General features: G+C 44.1%; 1 protein-coding gene across 1 annotated transcript in view; it reads right to left on the reverse strand.

The window, feature by feature from the left end:
- The window catches only part of LOC112068336 (collagen alpha-4(IV) chain-like), a 72,512-nt gene that overhangs the window by 5,186 nt on the left and 45,705 nt on the right, over positions 1-21,621 (reverse strand). Inside the window, exons 23-28 of the mRNA XM_070438110.1 lie at positions 16,513-16,668; positions 8,107-8,214; positions 7,686-7,823; positions 3,805-3,921; positions 1,670-1,858; positions 1,270-1,553 (exon numbers count right to left, since the gene is read on the reverse strand). Of these exons, the coding sequence (XP_070294211.1) occupies positions 1,270-1,553; positions 1,670-1,858; positions 3,805-3,921; positions 7,686-7,823; positions 8,107-8,214; positions 16,513-16,668 (992 nt within the window). The remainder of the gene's footprint in view (positions 1-1,269; positions 1,554-1,669; positions 1,859-3,804; positions 3,922-7,685; positions 7,824-8,106; positions 8,215-16,512; positions 16,669-21,621) is intronic.

The following is a 21,621-nucleotide window of genomic DNA, read 5'->3' on the forward strand; positions in this document are numbered from 1 at the left end:
TCATTTGTGTCATTTCTTTCCTTAATACGTTTGAGCCAATCAATTGTGTTGTGACAATGTAGGGGTGGTATACAGAAGCTAGCCCTATTTGGTAAAAGACCAAGTCCATATTATGGCAAGAACTGCTTAAATAAGCAAAGAGAAACGTAGGTCAGTCAATTCGGAACATTTCAAGAACTTTGTTGCAAAAACCATCAAGCGCTATGATGAAACTGGCTCTCATGAGGACCGCCACAGGAAAGGAACACCCAGAGTTTCCTCTGCTGCAGAGGATAAGTTCATTAGAGTTACCAGCCTCAGTAATTGCAGCCAAAATAAATGCTTCACAGAGTTCAAGTAACAGACACATCTCAACATCTACTGTTCAGAGGAGACTGCGTGAATCAGGCCTTCATAGTCGAATTGCTGCAAAGAAACCACGACTAAAGTACACCAATAAGAAGAAGAGACTTGCTTGGGCCAAGAAACACGACCAATGGACATTAGACCGGTGGAAATCTGTCCTTTGGTCTGATGAGTCCAAATGTGAAATTTTTGGTTCCACATGCCGTGTCTTTGTGAGACGCAGAGTATGTGAACGGATGCTCTCCGCATGTGTGGTTCCCACCGTTAAGCACGGAGGAGTATTTATGATGGTAGATTGCTGGTGACACTGTCTGTGATTTATTTAAAATTCAAGGCACACTTAACCAGCATGGCTAACACAGCATTCTGCAGCGATACGCCATCCCATCTGGTTTGCACTTAGTGGGACTATCATTTGTTTTTCAACAGAACAATGATCCAACACACCTCCAGGCTGTGTAAAGGCTATTTGACCAAGTAGTAGAGTGAGGGAGTGCTGCATCAGATGACCTGGCCTCCACAATCACCCGACTTCAACCCAATTGAGATGGTTATGGGTGAGTTAGACCGCACAGTGAAGGAAAAGCAGCCAACAAGTGCTCAGCATACGTGGGAACTCCTTCAAGACTGTTGGAAAAGCATTCCAGGTGAATCTGGTTGAGAGAATGCCAAAGCTGTCACCAAGGCAAAGGGTGGCTACTCTGAAGAATCTAAAATATATTTTGATTTGTTTAACACTTTTTTGGTTACTACATGATTCCATAAGTGTTATTTCATAGTTTTGATGTCTTCACTATGATTCTACAATGTAGAAAATAGTAAAAATAAAGAAAAACCCTTGAATGAGTAGGTGTGTCCAAACTTTTGACTGGTACTGTACACACAGACATGCAAAGACACACGCACACACATAAAATCACTCACCATGAGGAAGGAGTATCCCACCCAGAGACTCCTCCAGTTGGGGGGACAGAAGGAATTGCCGTTGTCCTGGCTGTGAACTGCCACAGCAGGGGAGGGGGCCTCACACACCACGCAGCGGCTGATGTGTTGTTGGATGTCCTGGTCCGCCACGGGCATCATGGGCACTGCCGCTGTGGTGGACAGCCAGTAGGACTTGTCATTGCGGCTGGCGTAGTCACATGTGCCCATGTTGCAATAGGAGAAAGGCATGGTGCTGAAGAGACGCATACATGACCCGGCCTGACCTATTAGGAGGAAAAGACGTGCTAGGTTACTGGTTACAATCATTCAAACACACACCACACACACACACAGGTGTACAGATGAGCACACACACAAACAGTATTGTAGACCAACGTACCGAGGTCCTGTGTGTGGGCTTTCTCTTGGCCCTCCAGGTACAGCAGACTGTAGCCAATCCACAGTTGTGTCATGTCTGCTGGACAGGAAGGGACCATGTCTGATTGGCTGTGCATCACCAACAGGAAGCCAGAGTTAAAGGTGGTGGTGGGGCCTGGGCTGCCGGCATCTCCCGAAGGACCTGGGGCGCCTACGATGACAGACAGTCAGAGACAAAGAGAAACAATATATTTAGCAACTCTTGAAGGGAGCATAATAGTGAATACTTTTTTAGAAAAATGTGATTCAAATCGATCAATTAAATGAATTAACAAACAATGAAGTAAAACAGCCGTAATCCACGTTAACCGACAAACGTATAGTTTATCATTGCTTTTGTTTAGGTGGTATCGGAGGTGTAACTGCTGTCAAATCGGTGAGCAGAGCTCTTGTGGTCATGGTCACAAAACGACACAAGTCTATATATCCCACCCGCATTAAAAGTTCAGAACGAGAAAGTGTAGGCTATATACAAATAATTACACTCAAATTGAAAATCAAACTAAATAATAAGGATTTATATCAGCGTAAACGAGGTGTAGATTACATCACACATTCCAGTGTTCGAACTTGTAACACAGCCGAATGGGATTTCTACTAATGCGACTTGGTGCACCCAATGGCAATGACCATGATAGGTATAACGCCGGGAGCCACTTATGGATTTGACAGTTGAATCAATCAGATCAGTGGCAACCCAAGTAGCTGAAAAAAACGCATAGCTTTTCCTTGCTTTTGTTTAGGCGGTGTCGGAGGTATAACTGCTGTCAAATCACAGGCATTGCCATTGTATGCACAGTCGCATAAGTAGAATCCAATGCAATCTACACCTCGATTAGGCTGATATAATTCCCTAATATTTTGTTTAATGATTTAAAATTTGAGTGTCATTATTTCTAAATGGTCTACACTTTCTCATTCTGAACTCCTAACACAGGTGTGACCTAAGCACAGGTGTGGTTTCGTGAAAATGACCACAAGTGTCACGTTCCTGACCTATTTTTATGTTATTTTGATTATGTTTAGTTGGTCAGGGCGTGAGTTGGGGTGGGGATTGTATGTTGTGTGTGTTTTGTTTAGTCTATGGGTGTTGTATTGTGTATGGGATAGATAATTGTGAGGTTGTCTAGTTATGTCTATGGCTGCCTAGATTGGGTCTCAATCAGAGACAGCTGTCATTCATTTGTCTCTGATTGGGAGCCATATTTAAGGTAGCCATAGGCAGTAGGCTTTTGTGGGTAGTTGTCTTGTTTAACGTTTGTTGCTTGTCTGTGCACTTGCGTTATTTAGCTTCACGGTTGTTTTTTGTTTGTTTGTATAGTGTTTTCGTTTCATGTTCATCTTCGTTCATTTATTAAAAGAAGATGGCTTATTTTCCTCATGCTGCGTTTTGGTCCGTCTCTCCTCCACACGATCGTGACAACAAGAGCAGCCGCTCACCGATTTAACAGCTCTAACACAGTTACAATGCCTAAACAAAATTAAATGAAAAGCTATGTCGGCTAACACGGGTTACCTGAGTGGTACAGCGGTCTAAGGCACTGCACCTCAGTGCTTGAAGCGTCACTATAGACACCCTGGTTAGAATCCAGGCTGTATCACAACCGGCCGTGATTGGGAGTCCCGTAGGGCGGCGTTCGTCCGGGTTTGGCCAGTGTAGGCCGTGATTGTAAATAAGAATTTGTTCTTAACTGACTTGCCTAGTTAAATAAAGGTTTTAAAAAAAAAAAGGAAACGCAGATCTGATTGAATACTGGGTTCAAATACTGGGTTCTGATGGGGTACGACAGTTGAACTAAGCTCATGAGTTATTTATAAGTTATATTTGGGTATATATCAGGGCTCTCCTGATATATACCTACCATTCTGGTAGCTTTTCACTCCAACCACAAAACCTAGTATAGATCAATATATATTTTTTTTCATGTACCAATTGCAGATTGCCCCTTTAAGGTCAACACAGGGACTGTCTCTAAAATGACATGAATATTATGTCATTTAGGACAGGGGCAGGGTTGATGTTTAGTTGGACACAGGTTCATGAGCAGTGTGGGTGTGTGAAGTGTCCATCCACACGCCATAGTTCATTTGACTCACCCTGTAGTCCCAATGCCCCCCTCTCCCCCTGTACCCCGCTGTCTCCTGGGGCTCCGTCTACTCCTGGGGGGCCATCGGGCCCCGGGAATCCTGGTGACCCCAACTGGCCACTTCTCCCTGTAACAGCAGACACACACAGTATCAAAGAGTATCTTATCTTTAAGTTGTATTCACTGTATGAATGCTATATTTAAGCAATAAGGCACGAGGGGGTCTGGTATATGGCTAATATACCACGGCAAAAGGCTGTTCTTATGCACGACCCAACGCAGAGTGCCTGGATACAGCCCTTAGCCGTGGTATATTGGCCATATACCACAACCCCCCGAGGTGCCTTATTGCTATTATGAACTGGTTACCAACGTAATTAGACCAATAAAAATACATGTTTTGTTATACCTGTGGTATACGGTCTGATATACCACGGCTGTCAGCCAATAAGCATTCAGGGGTCGACAAATAACTAATCCTCTCATTGAAAATTCTACTTTCACAAAGACCTCAAGAGGTCTGTCTGAGAAACTACAACCACCATCTCTGAATGATAGTTTTCTTGTATTTATAAACGCAATTTGGGAGAAAACAAAATGACAAACATTATTATTTTAAGAGGACAGAGCACTCTACCCAGGAAGATATCAAGAGATTCAAATCAAATCAAATTTTATTTGTCACATACACATGGTTAGCAGATGTTAATGCGAGTGTAGCGAAATGCTTGTGCTTCTAGTTCCGACAATGCAGTAATAACCAACAAGTAATCTAACCTAACAATTCCACAACTACTACCTTATACACACAAGTGTAAAGGGATAAAGAATATGTACATAAAGATATATGAATGAGTGATGGTACAGAACGGCATAGGCAAGATGCAGTAGATGGAATAGAGTACAGTATTACATATGAGATGAGTACTGTAGGGTATGTAAACTAAAGTGGAATAGTTTAAAGTGGCTAGTGACTGATATTACATAAAGATGGCAAGATGCAGTAGATGATATAGAGTACAGTATATACATATACATATGAGATGGGTAATGTAGGTATGTAAACATTATATTAAGTGGCATTGTTAAAGTGGCTAGTGGTACATTTTTACAATAATTTCCATCAATTCCCATTTTTAAAGTGGCTGGAGTTGAGTCAGTATGTTGGCAGCGGCGCTAAATGTTAGTGGTGGCTGTTTAACAGTCTGATGGCCTTGAGATAGAAGCTGTTTTTTCAGTCTCTCGGTCCCTGCTTTGATGCACCTGTACTGACCTCGCCTTCTGGATGATAGCGGGGTGAACAGGCAGTGGCTTGGGTGGTTGTTGTCCTTGATGATCTTTATGGCCTCCTGTGACATCGGGTGGTGTAGGTGTCCTGGAGGGCAGGTAGTTTGCCCCCGGTGATGCGTTCTGCAGACCTCACTACCCTCTGGAGAGCCTTACGGTTGTGGGCGGAGCAGTTGCCGTACAGGCGGTGATACAGCCCGAAGGATGCTCTCGATTGTGCATCTGTAGAAGTTTGTGGAGTGCTTTTGGTGACAAGCCGAATTTCTTCAGCCTCCTGAGGTTAGAGAGCCGCTGCTGCGCCTTCTTCCACAACGCTGTCTGTGTGGGTGGACCAATTCAGTTTGTCCGTGATGTGTACACGAGGGACTTAAATCTTTCCACTTCTTCCACTACTGACCCGTCGATGTGGATAGGGGGGTGCTCCCTCTGCTGTTTCCTGAAGTCCACAATCATCTCCTTTGTTTTGTTGACGTTGAGTGTGAGGTTATTTTCCTGACACCACACTCCGAGGGCCCTCACCTCCCTGTAGGCGTCTCGTCGTTGTTGGTAATCAAGCCTACCACTGTAGTGTCATCCGCAAACTTGATGATTGAGTTGGAGGCGTGCATGGCCACGCAGTCATGGGTGAACAGGGAGTACAGGAGAGGGCTCAGAACGACCTTGTGGGGCCCCAGTGTTGAGGATCAGCGGGGTGGAGATGTTGTTACCTACCTCACCACCTGGGGGCGGCCCGTCAGGAAGTCCAGGACCCAGTTGCACAGGGCGGGGTCGAGACCCAGGGTCTCGAGCTTGATGACGAGTTTGGAGGGTACTATGGTGTTTAATGCTGAGCTGTAGTCGATGAACAGCATTCTCACATAGGTATTCCTCTTGTCCAGATGGGTTAGGGCAGTGTGCAGTGTGGTTGCGATTCGTCGTCTGTGGAACTATTGGGTCGGTAAGCAATTGGAGTGGGCTTAGGGTGTCCGGTAGGGTGGAGTGTGATATGGTCCTTCACTAGTCTCTCAAAGCACTTCATGATGACGGAAGTGAGTGCTACGGGGCGGTAGTCGTTTAGCTCAGTTACCTTAGCTTTCTTGGGAACAGGAACAAGGGTGGCCTCTTGAAGCATGTGGGAACAGCAGACTGGGATAAGGATTGATTGAATATGTCCGTAAACACAACGCCAGCTGGTCTGCGCATGCTCTGAGGACGCGGCTGGGAATGCCGTCTGGGCCTGCAGCCTTGCGAGGGTTAACACGTTTAAATGTTTTACTCACCTCGGCTGCAGTGAAGGAGAGCCCGCAGATTTTGGTAGCGGGCCGTGTCAGTGGCACTGTATTGTCCTCAAAGCCAGCAAAAAGTTATTTAGCCTGTCTGGGAGCAAGACATCCTGGTCCGCGACTGGGCTGGTTTTCTTTTTGTAATCCGTGATTGACTGTAGACCCTGCCACCTACCTCTTGTGTCTGAGCTGTTGAATTGCGACTCTATTTTGTCTCTGTACTGGGACTTAGCCTGTTTGATTGCTTTGCGGAGAGAATAGCTACACTGTTTGCAATGCGGAACATATTCCAATCCGCGTGATCGAAGCAGTCTTGAAGCGTGGAATCAGATTGGTCGGACCAGCGTTGAACAGACCTGAGCGCGGGAGCTTGTTGTTTTAGTTTCTGTTTGTAGGCTGGAATCAACAAAATGGAGTCGTGGTCAGCTTTTCCGAAAGGAGGGCGGGGGAGGGCCTTATATGCGTCGCGGAAGTTAGTATAACAATGATCCAGGGTTTTACCAGCCCTGGTAGCACAATCGATATGCTGATAGAATTTAGGGAGTTTTGTTTTTAGATTAGCCTTGTTAAAATCCCCAGCTACGATGAATGGCTGTGATTATAATCGAAGAGAATTCCCTTGGTAGATAATGCGGTCGACATTTGATTGTGAGGAGTTCTAGATCAGGTGAACAGAATGACTTGAGTTCCTGTATGTTGTTATGATCACACCACGTCTCGTTAATCATAAGGCATACMCCCCCGCCCCTCTTCTTACCAGAAAGATGTATGTTTCTGTCGGCGCGATGCGTGAAGAAACCAGCTGGCTGCACCGACTCCGTTAGCGTCTCTTTAGTTAGCCATGTTTCCGTGAAGCAGAGAACGTTGCAATCCCTGATGTCTCTCTGGAATGTTACCCGTGCTCGGATTTCATCAACCTTATTGTCAAGAGACTGGACATTGGCGAGTAGTATGCTAGGGAGTGGAGCGCGATGTGCCCGTCTCCGAAGCCTGACCAGGAGACCGCTACGTTTGCCCCTTTTACGGCGTCGCATAGGGTCGCCGGCTGGGATCAGATCCATTGTATTGGGTGGAAGGCAAAACACTGGATCCGTTTCRGGAAAGTCATATTCCTGGTAGGAACGATGGTGAGTTGACGTTAATCGTATATTCAGTAGTTCCTCCCGACTGTATGTAATGAAACCTAAGATTACCTGGGGTACCAATGTAAGAAATAACACATAAAAAAACAAAATACTGCATATTTTCCAAGGAACGCGAAGCGAGGCGGCCATCTTGGTCGGCGCCGGAAGTTACAGGGCCCAGATTTCAGGGGCTTCCGTTGACCCACATCAGTCCCTACCTTTCTGTCCCTCAAAACCGTTGGATCCCGGGCCGCCAGTGAAGCCAGGAAGGCCTGGTTGACCGGGTGCGCCTACGGGTCCGGGAGGAGGTGGGATCATCAATGGAGTGATCACATTCCCATTTTCTCCTTTTGGACCTGTGGATGAAAGAACAAATGTCCAGAGAGACAAAGAGAGGAGGGTATGTGGGTTAAGCTGCTGTGTCAATAGAAATACAATTACTAGAAGGGAGAAAGCTTCCCAGATCAAGGCAATAGCAATGTCCGTACTAGTAATTCTATTTATATGGCTGTTTCAATGACATTGTCCCTACTGATGCTGGATCTACTGCTTTATAAAAATGTTCATTCTGCATCAATCTGTATCACTCATGTTTAATGTTAATTATGCTGGTGATGGTCACTTTCATGAGGAGCTGACCTGCAACTCCTTGCAGTCCCTTGGTTCCTTTGGGTCCTGTGGGCCCACATGTTCCTGTGGAACCGGAGTGTCCTGGGACCCCCATCATCCCCGAAGCTCCTCTCTCACCTGGGCGACAACACCAAGTTTGGGGTTAATTTGAATTGAGGTCAGACAATTCAGTAAGTAAAGTGAAATTCCAATTCAATGAATGCCATCCCTTTAAATACAGTGTACCTTGAATTAGAATTTTCTCGACAGACTCATAATATATTGAGAGAAGGGGTTCAGAATATTAGGGATCAATGACAGAAAGCCATACAAATATATGCATATTGTATATTTTTCAGCACCAATTGGTAGATTACCTACTTCATAAAAAACTGGTTTGGAGAGCCTTTACGCAGAGAATATATTTGTGAATAATTTCCCACTGAACACAACTTGTCATTTCAACGTTCGATAATTGGGTAATATTTGATAATCAATGAGGTTACAAATCTATATTCTCCCTCTCAAAAAGACAGCCAATAGTTAGTTGACTTTCCAATCTGTTACCACTAGGCTTTCAACCATCGAAAAGCACAACCAAATTCCAATGGAAAAACCATGTCTGATTATTGGTTTAGTTGTCACCCAAACGTCTATCACTGCGCTTTCAACCATTTTAAATCATAGCAAAGTTCAAATGGGAATACAATGTCAGATATTTTGTTTATCTATTTTATACAACAGATTCACGTTATCACTGTGCTTAATCTAATAGCAGAACCAAGTGACCTGGATTGCAGTTGAGATTACATTGAAAGTACATGGCTCAAGTGATCAATGCCGTTCGAGATTCTGCACAGATTATTACAGCAATTGTGAATATGTCCACAGACCTGCAACGACCTATGCATGCTATCGTGAAAATTCACACTTTATATGATTTCATAAGGAGAAATGTAAAGTTACAGTAACCACAAAATGTGGCCATGGATCCGTTACTAATTTTAACTTCTAGTTCCTCCCAAACCCGGATCCGGGAGCACCCCCCACCAGTAAAAAAGCTGACTAGCATAGCCTAGCATAGCGTCACAAGTAAATACTAGCATCTAAATATCATTAAATCACAAGTCCAAGACACCAGATGAAAGATACACTTCTTGTGAATCTAGCCACCATTTCTGATTTTTAAAATGTTTTACAGGGAAGACACAATATGTAAATCTATTAGCTAACCACGTTCGCAAAAGACACAATTTTTCTTACTCCACCATTTTTTCACTCCATCAGTAGCTATCACCAATTCGACCAAATAAAGAAATAAATAGCCACTAACCAAGAAAAATTTCATCAGATGACAGTCTGATAACATATTTATTGTATAGCATATGTTTTGTTAGAAAAATGTGCATATTTCAGGTATAAATAATAGTTTACCATTGCAGCCACCATCACAACTCGACTAGAATAACTACAGAGAGCAACGTGTATTACCTAATTACTCATCATAAAACATTTCTTAAAAATACACAGCGTACAGCAATTGAAAGACACAGATCTTGTGAATCCAGACAATATTTCAAATTTTCGAAGTGTTTTACAGCGAAAACACAATATATCGTTATATTAGCATACCACATGTGCAAATATTACCGCAGCATTGATTCAAGGCAAAAAGAGCGATAACGCTATCACCACCAAAATATATTAATTTTTTCACTAACCTTCTCAGAATTCTTCAGATGACACTCCTGTAACATCATATTACAACATACATATAGAGTTTGTTCGAAAATGTGCATATTTAGCCACAAAAAYCGTGGTTATACAATGASAAAAGTAGCCAAACTGGCCAGAAAATGTTGGGCGCCATCTTGGAGAGTGACTTAGTCTAATCAATAAATAATCATAAACTTGACTAAAAAATACAGCGTGGACAGCAATTGAAAGACAAATTAGTTCTTAATGCAATCGCTGAATTACATTTTTAAAATTAACCTTACTGCGCAATACAGGGTGCGCCAAAGCGAAGCTACCCCAAAAAGAATGGCGGCTTATGCGTTTAACATTTTTCAACAGAACAATGATTTATCAGCATAAATAGTTCTTACTATTAGCTGAGCTTCCATCAGAATCTTGTGTCCTTTCTCCGGTCTAATCGTCTTTTGGTCGAAAGATGTCCTCTTGTCCTGTCGAAATGGCCACTAACGTTCGGCATGTACCGGAAAAGTGTCCAACTCTTGAAAGTGCGTCACAAAGAAATGCCAGAAAATCGCAATAAACTGCTATAAACTGCTATAAGTCGGTTTAAATTAACTACCTTATGATGTCTTTAACACCTATAACGAATAAAAACATGACCGGGGATATAGAACTTGCTAAACCAAAGCTTGGAAGGAGGCCAGTCCGACGTCCATCGTGCGTCAAGCGCAGGGCAGAAAAGAAAGGTACTTCCGCAATTTGGGTTTATATAAAGTCCCAGATTGCGCAATCGACCCCATTCAAATTGTCACCACTTACTGACATCTAGAGGAAGGCGTAGGCAGTGTTTGTAGCCCCACAGCATTCACAGGGACTTATAAACTGACCTGGGAACAGAGGCCAAGATTTCTGAAATCTCACTCCCTGGCAGGAAAAGTGCTGTAGAATGAGTTCTGTTCCACCCACAGACATAATTCAAACGGTTTTAGAAACTAGAGATTGTTTTCTATCCAATAGTAATAATAATATGCATATTGTACGAGCAAGAATTGAGTACGAGGCAGTTTAATTTGGAAATGTAAAAAAAAAAATAGTGCTAACAGCTCCCCCTATTGACAAAAGGATTTATGGTTGTATGTTACATTTGTTTGTAAGATAGCCTTAACTTTAGGCTATTTACTGTACTACAAAAGTAATATTGAATTGTGTGTGGTTGACAACGCAAACAATTCAATATCACTGCCACTGACTGGGTGATAATGTTTTTAATTAGGTCAACACTCATAAGGCCATGGTGCCGGACAGTATTCCAGGGCGCGTTCTCAGAGCATGCGCAGAACAGCTGGCAGGCATATTCACAGTCATTTTCAACCTCTTCTTGTGCCACTCTGCAATCCCCACATCTCAAGCTGACCACCATCATTCCTGTCCCAAGAACTCTAAAGCTTGGGACCCTGGGACCGAACACCTCCCTCCACAACTGGATCCTGGACTTCCTGATGGGCCAACTCCAGGTGGTGAGGGTAGGCAACATCACTTCTGCCACGCTGACCCTCAACCCAGATGCCACACAGGGGTGTGTGCGTAGTCCCCTCCTGTACACCCTGTTCGAACAACGGCTGCTTGGCCAAGCACGACTACAACGGTGGTAGGCCTGTTGGCCTGGCAGTGTGGTTGATCTCTCCCTCAACGCCAGTAAGACCAAGGAGCTGATTGTGGACAACAGGAAACGGGGGGCGAGCATGCCCCCATCCACATCGACGGGGCAGCAGTGGAGCGGGTCGAGAGCTTCAAGTTCCTAGGTGTCCAGTGCCCTCAGGAGGTTGAAAAGATTTGTCATGGGCCCTCACATCCTCAAAAATTTGTACAGCTGCACCATTGAGAGCCCCTTGACTGGCTGCATCACTGCTTGGTATGGCAACTGCACAGCCCTCGCTCATATTGGCGCTACAGAGGGTGGTAAGGGCAGCCCAGTACATCACTGGGGTTGAGCTCCCTGCCATCCAGGACCTTTATATCAGGCGATGTGAGAGGAAGGCCCGGAAAATTGTTAAAGACTCCAGCCACCTAAGCCATAGACTGTTCACTTTGCTTCCGCACGGCAAGCGGTACCAGAGCAACAAGTCTGGCACCAACAGGCTCCTCTGAACAGCTTCTATCCCCAAGCCATAAGACTGATAAATAGCTAACAAAATGGAAATCTGCATTGACCCTTCTATTTGATTTTGGATTTTTGCACTGTTAGCTAAGACCTCGCAAACTCCACACACACTCCAACACACACAAACGCACTTAATTTGCTCACCCACACACATAACACGCACACACACTCAAATACAATCATCATATACGCTGCTGCTACTCAGTTTATCATATATCCTGATGCCTAGTCACATTACCCCTATACATATCTAACCTTACCACTCCAGTGTCCCTGCACATTGTAAATATGGTATTGGCACTGACTTTATACATAGCTTACTTACTTTCTCGTGTTCTATTTCTTGTATGTTTTTGGTCTACTTTACTTTTTTATTTATTTGTTATAGTACTACTGATATKGATTACTGCATTGTTGGGAAAGAGCAAGCAAGAAAGGCATTTCACTGTACTTGTGCATGTGACAAAAACTTGAAACTTAAATATAATTACATTTGAAATTAACCAGAGCTTGAAACGTTAGGCCTATTGTATTGTCTTTTTTAAATTCTGTGTTGAATTGAAACAATAGCTTTTGATGACTTTGCAAATACTATTTAGGTCTAAATTGCATCCTTGATGATGTATCAGTGATAAAGTATGGTCAAATTTTATTTGCTTTGTTAAATCTAACCTTTTGAATGATTTCGATAGATACAGTGAACAATCATTCTCACGATCGCACATTGGTAATAGTCAGTGACAAATATCATAGCTAAGCAGGGCTTGGCTAAAACCGTGGATGTGAGGCCAAAGGTTAGCTGTAGATAGATCAATTCTCCAGTAGGAGGTGCTGCCCAGTCAATTTTCTTTCTTCTGATAGTGGATATAATGTTGAAGATCTAGTTAGTTTTTTTTCAATTTTTTTACCCCTTTTTCTCCCCAATTTCATGATATCCAATCGCTGCAACTGCAGTACGGACTCGGGAGAGGCAAGGGCGAGAGCCATGCGTCCTCCGAAACACGACCCTGCCAAGCTGCACTGCTTCTTGACACACTGTTCGGTTAACCAAGAAGCCAGCTGCACCAATGTGTTGGAGGGAACACTGAACTGGCGACCGTGTCAGCGTGCATGCGCCTGGCCTGCCACAGGAGTCGCTAGAGCGCGATGGGACAAGAACATCCCGGCCGGCCAAACCCTCCCCTAACCTGGGCCAATTGTGCGTCGCCTCATGGGTCTCCCGGGATCGAACCCGGATCTGTAGTGACGCCTCAAGCACTGCAGTGCCTTAGACCGCAGCGCCACTCGGGAGGCCCTGACATTGTTTTAAAAGTACAAATTCAACATATTTTAGAAAGGTTTATCTATGTTGAAATGTGGTTACCATGATGACATAATCCTGTGGTTGAACTTTCACCCTCAAAACAATGTTGACGACTTTTTTCAAATCTAATGTATTTTCCACGTAGATTCCACCTCACAATACGTTGACAAATTACGTCAAAACAACATTGATTCAACCAGTTTGTGCCTAGTGGGTTGTTTAAAGTCAAATCACATTTTATTTGTCACATGCGCAGAATACAAAAGGTGTAGACCTTACCGTGACATGCTTACTTACAAGTCTTTAACCAACAATGCAGTTCAAGAAATAGAGTTAAGAATATATTTACATTTTTTTTATTTTTTTAAATAAAAATGAACAATAAAATAACAATAACGAGGCTATATACAGGAGGTACCGGTACCGAGTCAATGTGCGGCGGTACAGGTTAGTCAAAGTCATTTAGGTAGGGGTAAAGTGACTATGCAAAGATAATAAACAGCGAGTAGCAGCAGTGTAAAGACAACGGGGGTGGCCATCCTGAAAGTTGTCATTTTCAGTTGTTCAATCCATGAAATATTAGAAGTGGACAAAAGTTTACAATAAGGGTTGAACAATAGTCCTATACATCTACCTCACTGATCATGGAACTGTAATGGCAATGGTCTAGTCGTCCAAACCGTGCGCCAGGCTCCGGGTTTAAACAGAATTACATGATGATTTAAAGTAGGCAACAAAAGAATGTAGGTTACAAATTGAAAGAAACTAACACTGACGTTGCATTCGGCGCTACTGCGCACAGCTTTCCATTGGTTACAGAAGTCTATTTAGCTTGCGTCTCCAAATTTCATCCCCGCAAACTATGAGGCCATACAATTAAATTAATGATCTGAATAATGGCACAGCTATTTATAGCCTAGGCTACTTGACTGTGGGTGGAAAAGGGGCCGAAATACCTGTAATGTTGATTTGATTTTCAGTTTGCTGCCATATGACTGATTTCACATTAGTCTCCAGTGATCATAAGCATAAAGAATCCAAAGCAATCGCTATGCTTTCTCGATATTTCTATTTATCATCCCCTTCTCCAAACATATTAAGCCTACTCATTTACCTCATTTAATAGCCCTTATCAATGTATACATTAGGTGGCCTGGCAGACATCTCAGATTGGATGTCGGCCCACGACCTCAAGCTCAACCTCAACAAAACAGAGCTGCTCTTTCTCTTGGGAAAAGCCTGCTCCAAGACCTCTCCATCACGGTAGAAAACTCCACGGTGTCCCCCTCCCAGAGTGCAAAGAACCTTGGAGTGACTCTGGACAATACCCTGTCGTTCTCTGCAAACATCAAAGCAGTGACTCGCTCCTGCAGGTTCCTGCTCTACAACATCCATAGAGCACGACCTTTCGTCACACAGGAAGCAGCTCAGGTCCTAATCCAGGCACTTGTCATTTCCCATCTAGAATACTGCAACGCTGTTGGCTGGGCTCCCCGCTTGTGACATCAAATCCCTGCAATTTATCCAGAATGCCGCAGTCCGCCTGGTGTTCAACCTTCCTAAGTTCTCCCATGTCACCCGGCTCCTCCACTGGCTTCCAGTCGAAGCTCGCATCATCTTCAAGACGCTGGTGCTTGCCAACAGAGCAGCAAGGAGAACTGCACCTCCTTACCGTCAGGCTATGCTCAAAACCCACATCCCTACCCGAGCAATCCGTTCCCCCACCTCTCGTCTCTTGGTCTCTTCAAGCTCCTGCTCAGCCCAGTCAAAGCTCTTCTCTGTCCTGGCACCCCAATGGTGAAACAAGCTTCCCCCTAAAGTCAGGATAGTGGAGACCCTGCCCATCTTTCGAAAAAGTCTGAAACCCTACCGCTTTGAAGAGTATCTTAAATAACTCACGGCGCATCCAATGCCACCCCCCAAAAAAGTAACAAAATGTTCGCCCACTAGCACTGAATGATAAATACTTTGTGAGGGAAAATATACCTGATACGATTGTGACGTGTTGTTGTCTCACCTAGCTACACTATATATACAAAAGTATGTGGACATCCCTTCTAACCCGTTGCCGACAGGTGTATAAAACCGAGCACACAGCCATGCGATCTCCATAGACAAAACACTGGCCTTACTGAAGAGCTCAGTGACTATCAACGTGGCACCGTCATAGGATGCCACCTTTCCAACAAGTCAGTTTGTCAAATTTCATCAACTGTAAGTGCTGTTATTGTGAAGTGGAAACGTCGAGGAACAACAAAAGCTCAGCTGTGAAGTGGTAGGCCACACAAGCTCACAGAAAGGGACTGCTGAGTGCTGAAGTGAGTAGAACATAAAAATCGTCTGTCCTCCGTTGCAACACTCACTACCGAGTTCCAAACTGCCTCTGGAAGCAAAGTCAGCACAATAACTGTTCGTCGGGAGCTACATGAAATGGATTTCCATGGCCGAGCAGCCACACACAAGCCTAAGATCACTATGCTCAACGCCAAGCATCGGCTGGAGTGGTGTAAAGCTCGCCACCATTGGACTCTGGAGCAGTGGAAACACGTTCTCTGGAGTGATGAATCACGCTTCACCATCTGGCAGTCCGACGGACTAATCTGGGTATGCCAGGAAAACGCTACCTGGTTTGTCGAGATCGGTGTGGAAGAACTTGAGCCCTGACATCAACCCCATCGAACACCTTTGAGATAAATTGGAACGCCTACTATGAGCAGGCCTAATCGCCCAACAACAGTGCCCGACCTCACTAATGCTCTTGTGGCTGAATGGATGCAAGTCCCTGCAGCAATGTTCCAACATCTAGTGGAAAGCCTTCCCAGAAGAGTGGAGGCTGTGATAGCAGCAAAGTGGGGACCAACTCCATATTAATCCCCATGATTTTGGAATTAGATGTTTGACAAGCAGGTGTCCACATACGCACCTATTGTACATTTCTGGGATCTCCACCCCAAATATGTACCTGGTTGGCACTGGCACATGCTTAAGTGGATCTTCCATTAAGATCAATGCGTTGTCAAACTATGAAAGCATTGGAGCATCTGAGAGGGCGGACCCTATGTTACTTTGCTATGTTACCAAGGGTAGCATCTGGCTGTATGAGGAGGCCTTTATTATACAGTCCAGGTCGTGTTTGTTTGAGCACACAACAAAAAACGTTACTAAATGTTTTGCAACAGAAAGACAAAATGAGCGTCCAGCTAGTCCCTCCCAGTTTCAATACACTTTCCTCCGTTTAGTGCCTTATGAACACAATCCAGGTCTGTCCTGTTACCTTTAGGCCCAGGTAACCCTGCGATGCCAGGCAGCCCGGGGGGGCCTGAAGCCCCCATGTCCCCTTTGAGCCCTGGTAAGCCGGGGACACCGTTGTCCCCTTCTTCACCGGTCATGGGCAGGGCAGGGCCGGAGTACCCAATGTCACCTGGTGAACCTGAAACAACATCACACACACAACTAAAGTGTTTAATTGTGACTGAGTTTGTAATAGATTTTTTTTGCAGCAACATAATAAAATACTAATAAAAAAAGACCTTTGGCAAAATGCTCTTCTCACAATGACACTTGAGAGAAAACTAACCATTTGGTTTAAATTGATGGGAGCTTCAAATACTGAAGCCCTGCATCTTATAATTTTACTCTCACATTGCGTGTCATTGCAAAATAAAAATGTTGCCCTCTATGTCCCAACATTCAAACATGCATACTACTTAGCTGGTATGAAGCAATGCATTCTAAATAGTCTGCTATATTTAAGCAATAAGGCCCAAGGGGGTGTCGTGTATATGGACCATTACCATGGCTAAGGGCTGTTCTTAGGCACTAAGCGAAGCGGAGTGCGCCTGGACACAGCTCTTAGCCGTGGTATATTGGCCATACACCACAAACTCCCGAAGTGCTTTATTGCTTTTACAAACCGGTTGCCAACATATAAAAACATTTGATTGACATATTTTCATCAAAAACATTCTTGATACATTTATATTATAAAAAAATTAATAATATATGTCTAAACAATTAACCTTTATTTTAACATGTGCCCTGTATTATACAATGTAAATATACACATATATACACATTAAAATAAAACCACACAGTCATGGGAAGCACAAATATAACATCCCCAGAAAAAGTTACATTCCTCCACCAATAAGTCCCCAATCAATACTTTAGTTTGCCAGAACGGCAACAGATCATCAAGAACATCAAGATGAAATGTATTTAGAATTTTGTTCGGGCAATACGGTGCATTAGAACTAAAAGCAGATTTACCTAGCTCGGTGGAGCCCCTAAAGAACATCAAGCGTTAACCAATCCTCTGAACGGGTTAGGCAACATAGGTGTCTATACTTCAACGGCAAAGTTAGATAAGACAGAAGTTTATGAAGTAGGGCCTTGTAAACAGATAGGCAGTAAAGTAGAGCTCTACAGATCTTTAGCATAGTCCAGACAACCTTTTGATACAGGATGCAGTGATGACTATCAAAACTGTCACCTGTAACAAAACGAAGGGCACTATGGTAGATTGCATCCAAAGGTTTAAGAGTAGTTACACTTTGCTAAATAATATCACAATAATCAAGAACAGATGAAAAGGTTGACTGTATAATCTGCGTCCTACTGCTTAGAGAAAGGCATGATCTGTTTCTGTAGAAAAAGGCCACATTAAATCTTAGTTTATTTTTTCCCAATGCAGTTAAGCCAAAACCACGGCTCGTTATTCAGAGGTGCGTTCTACAACCCTTTGAGCGCTCTCCAAGTCTCCACGTTCAGAAGTGAATATCACATAGCGCGAAATTTCAGTCACTATTTATTAGCATTTGCCCTTGTATTTCAAGATTGAAAAATATAATAACATAATGTTGTGGACCAAGCTAGCCATTAATGAATTCCCAAGATGGCATAGCAGTCAGACGTCCTTTGTCCTCGTCTTGTCGTGTCCCGTATATATATATATATTTACACCTTTCTTCGCATATCTTTTATATATTTTATTTTCCAAAAACTCAACTTCAAAACACTCTCCTGCAACCCGCCTTACCAATTTTTTTATTTTATTTTATTTACCTCAAATCTGAAATCCACAATAGAAGCTAGCCAGAAGCTAGCCAGTTAGCCAGTGGCTAAAAACAGACCTCCAACCTATGCTAGCTTGCTACCGATGGCCCGGCTAGCTGTCTGAATCGCCGTGAACCCCAACCAACCTCTACTCACTGGACCCTAATGATCACTCGACTAAGCATGCCTCTCCTTAATGTCAATATGCCTTGTCCATTGCTGTTCTGKTTAGTGTTTATTGGCTTATTTCATTGTAGAGCCTCTAGCCCTGCTCACTATACCTTATCCAACCTTTCAGTTCCACCACCCACACATGCGATGACATCACCTGGTTTCAATGATGTTTCTAGAGGCAATATCTCTCTCATCATCACTCAATACCTAGGTTTACCTCCACTGTATTCACATCCTACCTGTCTTTACATTATACCTTGAAGCTATTTTATCGCCCCCAGAAACCTCCTTTTACTCTCTGTTCCAGACGTTCTAGACGACCAATTCTCATAGCTTTTAGCCGTACCCTTATCCTACTCCTCCTCTGTTCCTCTGGTGATGTAGAGGTGAATCCAGGCCCTGCAGTGCCTATCTCCACTCCTATTCCCCAGGCGCTCTCTTTTGATGACTTCTGTAACCGTAATAGCCTTGGTTTCATGCATGTTAACATTAGAAGCCTCCTCCCTAAGTTTGTTTTATTCACTGCTTTAGCACACTCTGCCAACCCGGATGTTCTAGCCGTGTCTGAATCCTGGCTTAGGAAGACCACCAAAAATTCTGACATTTTCATCCCTAACTACAACATTTTCAGACAAGATATAACGGCCAAAGGGGGCGGTGTTGCAATCTACTGCAAAGATAGCCTGCAGAGTTCTGTCCTACTATCCAAGTCTGTACCCAAACAATACTTTTAAAAATCCACATCTCTAAAAACAAGTCTCTCACCGTTGCCGCCTGCTATAGACCTACCTCTGCCCCCAGCTGGGCTCTGGACACCATATGTGAACTGATTGCCCCCCATCTATCTTCAGAGCTCGTGCTGCTAGGCGACCTAAACTGGAACATGTTTAACACCCCAGCCATCCTACAATCTAAGCTTGATGCCCTCAATCTCACACAAATTATCAATAAACCTACCAGGTACCACACCAAAGCCGTAAACACGGGCACCCTCATAGATATCATCCTAACCAACTTGCCCTCTAAATACACCTCTGCTGTTTTCAACCAAGATCTCAGCGATCACTGCCTCATTGCCTGCATCCGTAATGGRTCAGCGGTCAAACGACCTCCACTCATCACTGTCAAACGCTCCCTGAAACACTTCAGCGAGCAGGCCTTTCTAATCGACCTGGCCGGGGTATCCTGGAAGGCTATTGATCTCATCCCGTCAGTAGAGGATGCCTGGTTATTTTTTTTTAAATGCCTTCCTCACCATCTTAAATAAGCATGCCCCATTCCAGAAATTTAGAACCAGGAACAGATATAGCCCTTGGTTCTCTCCAGACATGACTGCCCTTAACCAACACAAAAACATCCTATGGCGTTCTGCATTAGCATCGAACAGCCCCCGTGATATGCAACTTTTCAGGGAAGCTAGAAACCAATATACACAGGCAGTTAGAAAAGCCAAGGCTAGCTTTTTCAAGCAGAAATTGGCCCTCGCTTCATACTCGTCGCCAAACCCACTGGCTCCAGGCCTGATGACTCCTTGCTGTCCCCAGTCCACCTGGTTGTGCTGCTGCTCCAGTTTCAACTGTTCTGCCTGCAGCTATGGAACCCTGACCTGTTCACTGGACGTGCTAAAGTACCTTGTCCCGAACCTGCTGTTTTCGACTTTCTCTACCGCACCTGCTGTCGCTAACTCTGAATGCTCGGCTATGAAAAGCCAACTGACATTTACTCCTGAGGTGCTGACCTATTGCACCCTCTACAACCACTGTGATTCTTATTATTTGACCCTGCTGGTCATCTATGAACGTTTGAACATATTGGCCACGTACTGTTATAACCTCAACCCGGCACAGCCAGAAATGGACTGGCCACCCCTCAGAGCCTGGTTCCTCTCTAGGTTTCGTCCTAGGTTCCTGCCTTTCTAGGGAGTTTTTCCTAGCCACCGTGCTTCTACATCTGCATTGCTTGCTGTTTGGGGTTTTAGGCTGGGTTTCTGTATAGCACTTTGTGACATTGGCTGATGTACAAAGGGCTTAATAAATACATTTGATTGATTTGATTGAAATAGGCTATATATTTGAAAACAATAGACTACCTGTGTTGATTTTGATCATACGCATATACAGAGCCTTCATGTAGTAATCATACCCCTTGACTTATTCCACATTTTGTTGTGTTACAGCCTGTTTTAATTTGTTTAAAAGCTGAAACAGACATACGTCAGTTAAGGCAGCCCCCCACACCTCTCTGATTGGGTTAAATGTGGAAGACACATTTCGGTTGAATGCATTCAGTTGTGCAACTGACTAGGTATTCCCTTCCTTTCCAATATGACTTAAAGCTGTAAGGACTCAGGGGTGTGAATACATGTAAATGAGATATTTAACTAAAAAATGTTTTATAAACACTGCTCAAAAAAATAAAGGGAACACTTAAACAACACAATGTAACTCCAAGTCAATCACACTTTTGTGAAATCAAACTGTCCACTTTGGAAGCAACACTGATTGACAATAAATTTCACATGCTGTTGTGCAAATGGAATAGACAAAAGGTGGAAGTTATAGGCAATTAGCAAGACACCCCCAATAAAGGAGTGGTTCTGCAGGTGGTGACCACAGACCACTTCTCAGTTCCTATGCTTCCTGGCTGATGTTTGGTCACTTTTGAATGCTGGCGTGCTTTCACTCTAGTGTAGCATGAGACAACCCACACAAAGTGGCTCAGGTAGTGCAGCTCATCCAGGATGGCCACATCAATGCGAGCTGTGGCAAGAAGGTTTGCTGTGTCTGTCAGCGTAGTGTCCAGAGCATGGAGGCGCTACCAGGAACAGGCCAGTACATCAGGAGACGTGAGAGGGCCGTAGGAGGGCAACAACCCAGCAGCAGGACCGCTACCTCCGCCTTTGTGCAAGGAGGATTAGGAGGAGCACTTGCCAGAGCCCTGCAAAATGACCTCCAGCAGGCCACAAATGTGCATGTGTCTGCTCAAACGGTCAGAAACAGACTCCATGAGGGTGGTATGAGGGCCCGACGTCCACAGGTGGGGGTTGTGCTTACAGCCCAACACCGTGCAGGACGTTTGGCATTTGCCAGAGAACACCAAGATTGGCAAATTCGCCACTGGCGCCCTGTGCCTTCACAGATGAAAGCAGGTTCAC

Source organism: Salvelinus sp. IW2-2015, unplaced genomic scaffold (assembly GCF_002910315.2).
Source record: "Salvelinus sp. IW2-2015 unplaced genomic scaffold, ASM291031v2 Un_scaffold451, whole genome shotgun sequence".
Classification (NCBI taxonomy): Eukaryota; Metazoa; Chordata; class Actinopteri; order Salmoniformes; family Salmonidae; genus Salvelinus; species Salvelinus sp. IW2-2015.